This window comes from Pyxicephalus adspersus, chromosome 3 (assembly GCF_032062135.1).
Source record: "Pyxicephalus adspersus chromosome 3, UCB_Pads_2.0, whole genome shotgun sequence".
NCBI classification, from domain to species: Eukaryota; Metazoa; Chordata; class Amphibia; order Anura; family Pyxicephalidae; genus Pyxicephalus; species Pyxicephalus adspersus.
The window spans coordinates 44,447,394-44,461,812 of NC_092860.1; the positions used below are offsets into that span (position 1 = coordinate 44,447,394).

General features: G+C 35.7%; 1 protein-coding gene across 3 annotated transcripts in view; it reads right to left on the bottom strand.

Annotated features, from left to right (window-relative positions):
• The window catches only part of CNTLN (centlein), a 155,907-nt gene extending 144,227 nt beyond the window's left edge, over positions 1–11,680 (bottom strand). For all 3 annotated transcript variants that reach the window (XM_072404404.1, XM_072404403.1, XM_072404405.1), the window contains exons 1-2: positions 11,595–11,680; positions 6,745–6,893 (exon numbers count right to left, since the gene is read on the bottom strand). In XM_072404404.1, the coding sequence (XP_072260505.1) occupies positions 6,745–6,831 (87 nt within the window). In that variant the 5' untranslated portion in view covers positions 6,832–6,893; positions 11,595–11,680. The remainder of the gene's footprint in view (positions 1–6,744; positions 6,894–11,594) is intronic.
• Between the last annotated feature and the right edge of the window lie 2,739 nt (positions 11,681–14,419).

The window sequence follows — 14,419 nt, forward strand, 5'->3', positions numbered from 1 at the left end:
GTCTTATTTGATGGCCCTGCCTTATCATCGGGGAAACACGGTACTTCAATAGAAATCATATAAACAACAAAAATATCATTCAGCCTAATGGTGTTGCTATATCGGTATATTTATTATAGTATATTTTATATTTTGCATAACATTCTCAAGTGAAGTTTTCACCACCCCTGGATGCACAATTATCAAAACCCTACAATTAAAAGTATGGATTTCGTTCATGATTGCTTTTCTAGCATGCTTTGGACCATAATTGAGTTAAAAGATCCATGTACGATTCAAATTCACCTTTTGGACAGATATCTTACATTCTCATCAAGCACACTTTTATTTAAAGAAGAAGAATTCATAACTGATTCAATAGGCCTAATTTATTAAAGTTTGCCAAGACTGAAAAGGAAAGCTTTAACAAATCAGGCCCAAGGACTACATGTTAATCTGGCCTGAAAGCAGCAAGTCAACACCAACCCATAATATTTCTTTTACCATGCCTCAAAGCTGATATGGGGTTCTTCCCCTGTAATGCAGCCCTTACTTTGCGTCAAATAATGTCATAACACATTGGGACTGATTTATTAAAGGTCTCCATGACTGAAGAGGATACACTTTTATCAGTGAACCTAGGTGATCCAAAAAACCTGGAATGGATCTGGTCCAGGATTAAAAAAAAACATTTGCTGACAAATACAAACAACAAAAGAAAAGAAATTCAATTTAGGTTTTGTCGAATCACCCAGGTTCATTGATCAAGTGTATCGGCTTCGGTCTTGGAGAGCCTTAACCACCTGATGTCTAGATTTCTGTACCAAAAGCGTTACAGGTTTTCATGAAATTTTTTTTTTTAAATTGTAGACCTGTAACTTACAGAAATATTTCCGAATAGGGGTCTAGTAGATATAATGAATAGAAAAAATGTTTGAAACAACAATCATGTAAAAAAAAAAATTACTTTTAATAAAATTAAAGGAAAAAACACAAAATTCAGCTTAAACAAGAATACATAAATAAATGAAAAATACTGAAAATGCAATAATTCAGTATACTGTATAGTAATATATTTTTTCTAAAACACCTCCCTAGTGTCCGTCACATACCTATAGACAAAACCACATAAATATATTTTCTATTATTTTGTATTGGATTGGATACAGGACTTTGTATTCAATCCAATACAAAATGAGAACAAAATTCAAACTCTCATTATGTATTGGATTGAATACAAATTCCTGTATCCAATCCAATACAAAATACATACTTTGTATTTATTTTTAATTGAAACTCATTCATTCATTTTGTATTGGATTGAATACAAACTCCTGTATCCAATCCAATAGAAAATGAATGAATGGAATTCAATTTGAATTTCCCGCACACGCGCCGACGTCAACGTGCGCCGACGCACGCACGCACAAGAAGCCGGCCGGCTTTTTTTTTCCTCCGCCGGCCGGCTTCTTGTTTCAGAGAGCACCCGGCGCTGGAAGGAGAACGACGCGGGACGATCAGCAGGACCAGGAGACGGCACCCGACGCTGGAGAGGGAGATCGACGCTGGACCACGGACACAACGCTGGATGAGCACAGCGGGACCAGGTAAGTGGGGAGTGAGAAAAGTACGGGGTTATCGATAATTGCAACTTTTTTTAATACGAAAAAGTACGGGCTTAACGGTTGGGAGGTTAATAAATCAGACCCATTGTTTTGGAAGGACTGCTATATTTTCCTGTATGTTCCAGACAAACTTTTTTTGTTTTTTTGTTTTTTACAACAAGGGTTTTTTCTTGACATACAAAGAAATAGGGTTTTTGTGGCCCAAAAAAATATTGTATTTTGATACAATTTACAATATGTATACAATATAATGCAACATAACCAATAAATACTGTTGGTTTAAGTGGACCTTGTCCTAATTTTTGGGGTTTGAAAGTCCTTTTTATAATTTATGTGCCACAAAAATTACTGTATTTTTTGTGCCACAAAAAAACCCCTACTCTCTTCTCCACAATTTTTATCAACAGTCCACTTTGGGGCAGGCACTAACTAACTATAAGCTAAACCGGGCATCCTAGCACTAAACTCTATATCCTTCCTTTGACATACATCCCATGCAGCTCTTGGTGCGATCTCTTTCCCATTGTAGATGCATGCACTTTGATACCAGCTACTGCAAGAGTTTCCTGTAGATTCCACAATATACCTTCAGGGTTTTAGGAGACTTTTCGTTGACCAGTTCTGTAACAAGCTAGTAGTCATTTGCAATCCATACTGACTGTAAATTATTTTCCTTACAGTGGAATGATTAGGTTAAAATTATCAGGCAATCTTTTTTTTGTTTTAAACCCTTGCTAGATTTATAAGCATTTACAACCTGCTAACTAATTTCCTATATGTATACATTTCCTTTTTTGTCTATTATTATTGGTTTTCAAAATACTTATATTAGTAGTTCCCCAGGATACAAAATTTGTTTCACTTTGGTTTATAGTCACCTAGGTGTAAATACTAAAAAAGAGAGACAGAATCAACACATTGATGTCCCAAGACCTCACTAAACATATTCCCCTGCACAAACACGAAGTTTTAATTTCACATTTTTGTCCCTTAAATTATTAATAAAATATCAATTTATAGATAACAAATGGGTTTATTTCTGCAAGGTACTAATTTTAGCAGATGTCAGTTTTTTGTTTTTGGGATAGGTTAAATGTACTAATATTTATTTTTATTCTATTGCTTTTGTGATTTTAAGAAATGTTTTGAAAATCAATTACAGTTTTAAAATATTATAATCCTCACATTTTTATTTTTATATTTCTTTTAAAAAAACAACTGTACAAATTATAAGAAATAGGTTTTCATCTATATATGGATAACGTGTGCATTTTAAATAGCTTTTTAGAATAAATATTTTGATATTTGTTTTGTAGTCTCAATGAAGGTGGAAGTATACCAACATGGGACCATGTAAACAGATAAACAAGATCTAGCAAAAAAAAAAATCCTCAATAAAATCACAAGAGGAAACAAGGAAAATACATAGCATATTAAACAATAATACCAATATTCAGAAGAAGTTATATTGTTTTTGATTGGACATCAGTTATGTACCAGACCAAAAAACAAGGCTTTATACACAATTCAAGAAAACTTTACTTTGTATATAAGTAATTTGAGAAAAAAATATGATGCAAATGAATAGGGAAAAAAATATTGTTTAATTAAAGCCTTTAGAATTTTTTTTTATTACGCAAACATATTTTCAGATCTCTATTATATGTATGTGCTACTTCAAAAAATGAAGCAATTCCAGTTATCTTAATCAAGAGGTTAGTTAAATGTTTTTTTTTGTTTTTGTTTTTTACTAGTCAATACACTAAGCTGGCTGTGAATGGGCATCCTTAGTATCTCTGGCATTGAAGTATTTATTTCACTTAATTATTAAACAGCTTTTCAAACATCTTGGCACAATTAATAGAGATGCTAAAATTGCTCCCTGAATGGTTGCTGAAGCCAAACAACATCTTTTGAAAGAAAGCTACACATCTTGCCTGAAATTGGCACAGGAAGCAGGATTTCCAGCTGTCCAGGCCTGCGAGGAATCAATCTGTAGCATACCTAAGGATTGTCGAGCATACTTGTTTCACGCCTGCTGATCAGAACACAGGTCTGTGCACCAGAAGTTTACAAGTAGCATAGATAAAGAGAAAACATTAGCCTTGCCCGCTGTGCTTGCAAGTGAATATAAATAACATATTAATCATATCACATATAATATTTAAAGGGTACCTAAACTCAGAAATTTCACTTTACAGAAAAGGGTAGACAACCCTTTTATGTAAGGTAAAAATTCTGTTTGTTTGTTTTTAGGTGTAACACCCCCTTTTTTAAAAAAAAAAAACTTCTCGATTGCCTAGGTTATCGAGAATGAATGGAAGTGCAGAGCCTCCTGGGATACCTATGGACCAGGAGGCTGTTGGGAGCCTTTTGCTAGAAGTTAAATTTTTTTTTTACAACCTACGTCACCCGATCTCACACCTGGGTCGGGTAACGTAGGAACAAGAACCAGGAAGAAGAGGCGAAGATGGCGGCACCCAGCACGACGCAGGACCCGATGGAAGATACCTCCGGACTGATCAACTGCATTGCGGGATTGAAGGTAAGTGGATTTTTTTTGTTTTAGGCATTTTTGAGTTTAGTTCCTCTCTAATATAAATTGAACAATACACACAAACATAAAAAAGTTTTATCAAGTGTTTAAAAATAATTATAGAAGAACAGCCACCATTTGTAGGGGTAAATTCATATTAGATTGTATGCTCTTTTATGCAAGATCCTCTCCTCCACCTGTGTCATTGTTTGTATCTTTCTGCCATCCGCAACCCTTTTTTTATTTACAGCACTGCATATAATGCTTGTGCTTTAAAAATACAGTTTGTTTGTAAGTAATAATATTAATAATTTATGATGTTGGGATTGTAAAATAAAGTTGTTTAATGTTTCTAGTAAGGTTATTCTATGCCCTCACAATAAAGTGCCTCTCAAGGCAAAGCATATTGTTTGAGTTTTTGATAGAGTAGGGAAGACTTAGACTTAAGTTTGTAACGTTGTCAATGTCTACTTAAAAAAAAAAAAAATTACCTACCACTTTTGTACAGGTGACCAATGTGAAATCAAAGACTTTGCAGTTGGTTTATCTTTTGGAAAGATTTTATCATGTTCCACACTTTGATGTGATACAAAATTTATAGTTCATTTGATGACTGCAAGGTGATACAGCAAAACTGCAAAGCAATCCCCCCCCAAAAAAACATTTCAACCACTATGATTCACAGTTGGTTCTTCTGAAATGTTGTTATCGGGTTGTCTACTGTTACTGTGATTAAACAATTTAAACACAACCGCCTAGTCGCAATGCAGTTCAGAAAGCAGATGTTATGTATCAAATGTGCACATTTGGCTCCCCTATGGACACATAAAATGAAAAGCTAAAAAAACTCATAAAAGGGTTTAACCCATCAATTCATACATTAATAGAATTTACACCAATATTTCTTTTTTAAATATATACCTAACAAATACTCAAACGTAATATACATTCCTTTTCAAAACAAAAGGTCCAAAGAGCAAGTATATTGTGTATGTTTTACCTGCTCATACCAACCATTTGCCTATAAAAAAAAAAACAGTTAAAGTTTACAGCACACTAAAAGATGATCAGCATAGATTTACTTATTAGTAATTGCTTTGTTCAGCAAAGTTGTGCATATTTTATTTAGTTATGTTTTCATACACTTCTGCCTCTCTAAATCTACAGACTACATTTTAGGAAAATACTTTTTTTTATATCTACCATAGGAAGACAATTGCAGGCTAACCATGTAAGGGAAGAATGAGAACAGGGATGCTAATAAAGCTTTTTCTTTTTTACATTTACAAATCACCAATATGCTGTACACTATAGCAAATGATTTACCCAGTCTTTTCCTTGAATTTTATTATTTGCAAGAGAATATGCTTTATCGTGGAGCAGAATAAACACAGGAAGCTTTGCAGATAAAACTCACTCTATTAGACAAACTAGAGCAATGTGAATGTCACTCACTACTAGCGGATCCAGCAGTTCATCCACCAGCCGCATCATCATATTGAATTATAATAAATGAGAGAACATTTCCCTTTCATCATTTCCATTTAAAGAATTTCCCTTTGTGTTGTCCCCATTAATAATGGATGCAGCTAAAGAAGGAGTTTCTGTGGAATGGAAACTGACAAAAGAGGGACGCTTAGACACGCAGCCGTACCACTGAGACCGGATTGTTATTCAGGCACTGGCAGTTTAAAGAAAGTTTGGAAGATTGAGATCACAGACGTCTTCTTGCACATTCTGATTATGGAAGAATGAGAAACGTTCTTTGTAATGACTCACGGCAGCTACCTGTTTACTCAATCGCTCACACAAGAAAGCAGGAATACGTAAAATAAAAATAGGACCTTGCCAACAGAATAGCCATTATTCCTTTGAGCTGGGAACTACCAAGGTTTAATAGGTACTACTGTAAGCACTACAAAAGTACTTTCAACAGTCCATAATGTCAAGGAAAACATAATTATTGCTTCTTCCATAAATAGCACATAAAACGTTAACCTTTTTACTACTGGAAACCATGATTTTTCAAGGCAAACAAGATTATATGTATGTATGTGTGGTTGTTTAATAAAATCAATAAATGGTAGTTTGATGCAAATATAAAAAACCTAAAACAGTTCATGGATTAGGTTAGCAAAGTATGTGTGGATTAGTGAGGATTCCCTCAAAAAAACCCATGTTTGCCAATTAACAGTTAACGGCAAAACCTCTAAACCTGGAATTGACACTATAAATGCTGAAGTCAGGGGGCCTGTGGGAACGTGTCATAAGTGAAAACATTTATAAGAAGTATGTAGTTTTCTTTTTTTTTTAAAGGGCAGACTATAGTCCCCAAATCACTTTTTAAGTCACCTTCTAACATTTGAGTTAAGTTCAAAGACTAATTTCAAATAGTAATCATAGTATTGTGACCAAAATTGCTGGGGTGGCATATCTCCATCATGTGGAAATATGTCCTCAGTGGAGGGTTTGAGTAGGGTAACTAAAAACAAGATGTATGGCATGATGTTACAGCATTTTTTTTTATCTTGCCCCGATATATACTTTAAACTTTTTCACTTTTCTGGCTGGTAACCATTTAAAGTTGTACTTTTTATAACATACCTGACACTGGGACAGTTCTTCAGTTAAGGTGCTGATTTGTTCTTCCAGTTGTAAAACATGTTCTTGAATGTTCTGCTTTGCTGCCATTTTTCAAGCTTTTAATTTTGAATACAAGTGATGGAGATAAAAGTTTTGTATCCACATATGAACTGCAAAAAAAAAAAAACAAAACACAGAAATAAAGACAAACATAGTATCAATTAGAAGAAAAACATTTATTTGAAAGTATTTAGCCCGGAAACAGCCCTGAAGTCTTTTATTATTTGACTCATAGAAGGGTACAGAGGAGGCATCTAAAGCAACACACAAGACATACAGTTATAAAGCGGACCAAAACTTACATTTTTACCTTACATAAATGGGTAGACAACCTTTTCACAAAGCTAATAAAAAAAAAAAAGGGGAAATTCGCTCCCCTTTCTGGGAATGTGAGTTCACATTTTTTCTCCCCCCATCTACATCTACATATAAAGAAGGGTTAAGAAGGCCAAGACAAAGGAGAATACCAGGACAACGCGGGACCCGATCCAGGAAACCTCCGGAGGGATTGAAGGATCTACAAAGGTAAAGCTGAGTTGTTTTTTTCAGTTAAAAACCTATTAGTTATTAGTGGTCAAATACCTCTAATAAGCTGGAAGAAAATTAAAAAGAGATTTGATCAATATGTGAAATATAGCTAGGGCCAATTCCTCCTAAATTAATATTTCAGTCAGGACTGCCAGCTGGACAAAAAACAATCAACTGTAAGCATACAGAGAAAAGTAAATTTTACCATTGAGGAAAAAAGAAGAACACTGAAATGCTATAGCGGCAGACAGGTAACTGGCATCCTGAATAGTCAGCAATGGCAATCTTACAGTGCAGGCATCCTTTCAGCATTGTTGGTGCCCTAAAAACATTTCAGGCTAGGTCAGGCTCAATTTAATTAATAGGCAGTTCAGTATACAAATGTTTTTATTACAAGAATTTCATCCGACTACCTTTTGGAGAACCAAAATGGAATTACATTCCTGACAAAAGAAAGAAGGTATTCCCTTTAAGAGAATAAAAACTGATTGCTGAATACAGAACCTTGCCTTTTATCAACTAAAAAAACACTGCTAATACATTTCAAAAACTAAACAGGGTGCTGCCACTCGCACTAAAGTTTCATTGTCTTGGCCCCCACCTGCATGTTACAGAGGGTGGTAGCTATCCAGGAACCATGAAATATTCAGGTTATATAATAAAAACTTTACCAAGAACCTACTTACCTGCTGGAAAAACTTTTTTTTTAAATTTCACTTTAGGTTAAGTGTGGAAACTCATAGGTTTAATTTATGGTTTTGGGGTGTATGGAGATCAAATTTTACAGTGCCACAATAGAAGTACATTTCATCAGATGAAATAAAAAGGCCCTCTTTTAGCTTCATTCTTCATAGCTTCAAAAAAGTTGAAACGTTAATGTATTATTGCTCAAGTTGCTATAGGCGGTTAGTCGCTAAGTTGGCTTTTCGCATCCACCAACTTATCAGCAATCATCAGTCATGGTATGTGGGTGTTACTAGGTGAGTAACAAAGCAAATTACCCTGCCTCTAATAAGTCATGGTGTCAGGATCATGATTAGGTCAACATTTGAGCCTGAAGAACTCCAAAGAGCATATTAAAGACAGTGGGCAGATATAGGAAACAGCTGTGCAATGCAAAACACCAAGTAAATGTGAGCGAACATGAACAATGTTTGATAAATAAATAAATAAAATAAACATGGTTTAAAACTTAATTTGAATGTTGACAGAAAAATGCATCATATGACTTATGAATTGCCTTAGACAAAGCAGATACTTATGTATAACAAATACCAGAACAGGTCTTGAAAACTTAACAGACAATTGGACAACTGATAATGAATATTTATCACTTTTGATTGATTTAATTCAGAATCCATTAATGGTCGTTATGATGAAATGATAATGTGTCCTGCCTCACCTACCAGAAAAATTGACCTGTGTATAGGCCAGCATTAAAAAGACAACCGGCACATTTGCCTTCAAAGACATGTTTGAATGTACCATTTGACCTATAATTTGTATTAAGGCCCTATAGAGACAGAGTTGGAAAGCAGTTGGGGATGTAGAATACAGCTCTTCATTATAAGTGATTTTAATCCATGTACAGGAACCATGTTATGAGGGAAACTCGGGGGAGACATCTGCTAAATTGCTGTGCAAAGCTCAGCGTTCGTTAACAGAATACCTGGCACATCTTATTACCATAGCAGGTGCCGGATCTATAGCACCCAGGAGTTACGTCAAAAGTTTCAAAGCTTTAGCCTATCAGAACAGTTGTATAAGCAAGGAGTTGGAGCCTGCTGCAGGAATGTTATTTGACAATTGTCCTGCTTGGTAATGCCATAGAACATAGGAAGAATTCTCCCCCAAAGAAAAGGGAATTCTTTTCCTAATCTAGCCACACAGAATTTAACTCATTAAAATGGGCTCAATCTGATAGACTTTGTTATAAATATCAACTATTGATCAAAAATCAATCAATCATACTACAAGAGATCACATTCCAACAGGTAAAATGCGATATAAATATATGAGTGAATATAAACCTAGGTGTACATGCTCCAAAATCAATTGAGAGATCTCAAATACTCATTAGACATTTCAAAAATTGACGGAAACTTTCTAAGTGACTCTAGACCTAATATTGATTGCTTTTGACCAAAATAATTAGGAATCTAATATTAAACAAGTAAATGGACCACTCTATCAAACAGGAAAATCAACCCGCGTATGACCATCACTAAAAACACTAAAAAACTATGAAAACCATAAAATGTTAAACCTAGAAACATAAAACTTGTCAGTGGGTCTAACTCTCCCAATCCTATTTAATAAGTAATATGATAGCACTACAGGTAGTCCCCGGATTACATACAAGATAGGGACTGTAGGTTTGTTCTTAAGTTGAATTTGTATGTAAGTCGGAACATGTACATTATTTATTAAATGCAATTAGGACAGATATTTGTCTCAACATAATATTAGCCAGTGTATCAGTTACCATATAAAATTCTCACTGTGAGTTAAGCACAAACAAAGCAAAAAAGTTTCTGGAGCAAGCTGTGCTTTGATATGCAAAAATAAACAACTGCAGTTTGTCTTGGTCATTAAAGAGTTACAAGAGGCTGCAGAAAGAGCTCACCCCTAAGATCACCCACAACCTCAGCAGTGTTTAGCAAAAGATTTCTTCTGCAAGTCATGCAACTTACCCTCCTCCCCCCATCAAGCCTCCTTCCTGCACATGAGTGAGCAGGGAAGCCCTGTTTGTATCTAGGAGTCGTCTGTGTGTCATATGTCCCTAACTCGGGGACTACCTGTATATAAATACACTTTATTAATATTAATCCAAAGATAAAGTTTCCCTTGAACTATTAGTAAATAAAAAAAGAACACTTTATAGGTGGAAAGCTGTTGATCTCTCTGCAATCCTAGTCCAGTACGTCCTACACCATCCAGTCTCCTTTATTCATTCTACCACAAACTGCACACCAGGCACCACCATCTGCTTCGGAGTTCTTCCTACCTCACCTGATCTGGGGGCGAGCTTCCATGCATGAGTGAGATTGACACTTTTTTTCTTTTTTACACTAGTGGAAAGCCCCATGCTTGTTATCAGACATGTGCAGAAGGAGCAGCCCCCAGTTCCCTGGGATACATGACGTGGATATCCCAGGAGGCTCCAGGTTTCTCATTCAAAGACAGAAGAGGCGTCTCCCTTCAATTACCAAGTGTTTTAAAAAAATTCCTTTACATAAAAGGGTTACCTTCCATTTTATTTAAAGTAAAAAATGTGGTCATAAGTATGCTTTAAATATTAATCCTCATGGCTGCACGTTGGCTCAGAGGTAGCACTGTCTGTGCAGAGCTAGGTCCCAGGTCCGAATCTCAGCCAGGACACTATCTGCATGGAGTTTGCAGGTTCCCTGCGTGTCTTTCTTCCGGGTACTCCGGTTTCCTCCCACATCCCAAAAACATGCAGAAAGGTTAATTGGCTTCCCCTCAAAAAAATTAACCTTAGACTACAATAATGACATATGACTATGGTAGGGACATTAGATTGTGAGCTCCTTTAAGGGACAGTTAGTGACATGACTATCGACATTGTACAGCGCTGCGTAATATGATGGCGCTATAAAAAAACTGTGTAATAATAATAATAATTTAAAACGCTTAGGGTGGGTTCACATCTACCTCTTCATCACATGATTTTACGGGGTCCCCCCGGTGGGCACCTTGCCATCCACTCAAACACATGCACAGCAGCGCAGGTTTAAAAACAAGCAGCGTCTGCACATGTGACAACTGGCGGCAGTGAGCGGTCTTAGCGCTTGTAAATGCTGTCCCTATTCATTCTCTATGGGGCTGCCGCCCACCAAGTGGCACCGATTCCCGGCACGAGTATGTGATAAACACAACCGTACTGCCAATGTGAATGGGCCCCTAGAAGTACAGCACAATCTGAGTGAGGGGACACTCAGGGGTTTATAATATGCCAACCTAGTAACCAGATAATATAAAGGTCACATACACATAAAACTATCAGTAGTATAATATAACAATGTAAAGTTATTGTCTATGGATACTGCCCTGTATATATCGCACCGATACCCTCAGACATAATGCCATACAATATACAAGAAACAGAAACAACAAATGTCCAGTGAATAGAGATGCCATGATTTATAGGAGCCATGAAGCAAGTACAGTGAGGAGTCAGAGGGAACACCACATACATAGGAATAAGTAAAGAAGCCGTATATCATACACCTCTATAAACCCTCTATATACCTTATATATACCTTCTATATAGCTTCTATATGGAGCCCACAGGTCTGCAGAGCAGTGACTAGTATACGGCGGAAGAATCCTCAGCACAACACTTCCCCGCTTGTCCAGCCCGCCTCTTCAGGCTCAGCCAACAGACGCAGACCGCGCCATCTCCTCCAATCACAGAGTGCCGCTCATCACTGGTCCCGGAGGAGGTCATCAGAAGCCGGCTGTGATTGGCTGGCTACTCTGAGCGCCGGTTGCTGTGTAAACGATAAGCTGCATGGCAACAAGGGTTACCAGACTGCAAAGTTAGAATGAGGTGTATCCTCCCCCTGTACATAGGATAATAAAGCATTATTGGTGACAGCAGCAGGGATCCCAAAGTTTGTTAGGGTTTTCACAGTGGCAAAGTGACTGTGTGTGTGTGTGTGTGTGTGTTTATATATATCTATATATCGATCTATTTATATATGTATATATATCTATATATATACAGCGCTGTACATTAAATATATCACAAGTAAAAGCCGGAAAGTTTGTAAAAATTAATATCAACTGAGGTAGCCCAAAGAACTGTTCAGTAGCCATAGAGTGCTTTCCTTTTTTTTTTTTTTTCAATTTTTTTAATTCCTTATGCTGCAAAGGTTTCTATACTTAACTATACAGAACTTTCATTAAAACAAAAAAAACACCTTTACTTTCCAAGAGCCCTTGATACCACTGCAATTGGATTCTGACAGTCCCAAACCATCCCGTATTTCTTCTTTTTTCTGGCTTAGAGAAATCAGCAAATGCCAAAATCTTCTTTCATCTTTACCCTTCTACTTATGTCACTCCATCTCACACTGCGCATGTGTGAGATCAGCACTTTTATTTATTTTTTACATTCCAAGAAAGGCTCTTCTGTGTATGCCTAAGATTACCTAATGGGATATATATGGAAAAATAAAAGTCATTTAATCATTTTTAACTTAAGTAAAAATAAACAAACATTTTTTGTTTTTGTATATTTAGACTTTTTTAGTTTTTTTTAACTATGTTATATTGTTTGTTTTTTGTTTATTTCAATAAATAAATGCACATACTTTTCAAAAAAAAATTCTATTTCATGTAACTAGCTGGCACCAGCAAAATATTCAAGCCAGTAAAAGGCAGTTTTCATTACACTTACAAAATTTAACTGGTATTCCCATGGGAAGTTTTCAGTAAGGCTACATTCAGACGTGCATTTTTGTATGGTTTTGTATGGGTTTTACCTTACAAAATTGATTGCAAAAAAAAAAAGTTACCACCAGTTAACAATAAATCCAATATACAAGACACTCAAGGCAATGTCCAGGGGCAGTGTGCCACCTAATTATACAGCCCCTTGCTCTGTTTGTAGCCTGTGTGCTTTTCAACTTTTTAACGTTTTTTGGGGTGCGTAGAGAGCGATGCTCTGGAAAAAGGGTGTAACCCTTCATCACCCTCAGTGACAAGGAGATTATGTAATGTTCAACACAATATAGAGTGCAATGCTGTGTAACGTGTCACATAGCACAGTTTACAGGTTGAAGAACAAGAACATATAACAAAGAGAGACACAGGAAGTTAGGGGCTATAACATGAGATATATATTAATAAATATATATATAATGGTATAGCTGTATTTAATCCTCCCTTTGCTTTAAACAAGGTATTATTGAGTAAAAACAATAAGTGCTGGGTGAATCTTGTTTGAGGCTATTGAAATAAAAGTTTAAAAAAAACGAAAACCGCATTTTATATGGAGGGTAAAATGAAAGCTAATTTGGATCATGAGACTGGTGAAAACATAGACCATGTCTGCCAGTGAAAGATTTATAAATACACCTCTTCATTAAAACTCTTGAAACAGAAATCTGCTGAAAGTGACCGAGCAAGTGATTTATTTGAATTTTATATATCCAGTTTTGGCTGCATATAAATGGAATCGTGTTATAATTACAGAAGATCTTTGCTTTGTTTTTCTTCCTTGTCAAAGCCTTTATTTATCATCTTGCAATAACTAATCGCTTTTTGTTGCCATCAGCGTATCCAGCTCATTACACTTCTGACCCTGACCCCAAGTGACATCTCTAGTCATTTCAGCAGTTATTTAGATATAAATCTATATTCAATTTCACTTGTAAGAAAAAACATGGAAATTAAGGTAGAAATGGAATGTTAAGGATTAGTTAACCTCAGTTAAATCTTTCAATATGTTTACAAATATAGAGTACAGTAGTTGGATGTCCCATATCGACCTTTGCTATGTAATTTAGGGTACAGAAAGTTGCATATTTTTATAGATTTCAGTGTCACATTCTATTTTCTTTAAATTTCAATAAATCTCACAAATAGATATCATGAAGCTCAAATATTAAATGCTGCGACTAATACAACCATTGAGGATGCATCACTGCTTAAGAAATGTTGACAAGCTGAATATTAATAATAAAAACCCTACCTTTTACTGCATCTTGCCTATATAGTTAGTTATACATTCTTTAGAACGGCCATATTTGTTTTGCTTGTTTGAATGAATACAGTGATGTATATGCTTCAATCTATTAATTTCTTTATTCAATATGTTCCAGGATAAGGCCATATATTTTAAGCATTGTACTGACAGTTGGTGAAGTCACTGTTGTGCTGCCCATTCTTCTTCTGAGAACAGTTAAACAATTTACAAACTCACAAAAACACCAAAAGGAATTTTGAAAAAAACTACAAGCTTCAAAGAGATGATAGAATCACCGAGTATAACTGGGTTTTAGAGTTTAAAAGGAATGACAAGACTGTTGATCCAGGGAACATCAGATTTCATCACAGGATCAGGAAGGAATTTTTGTTT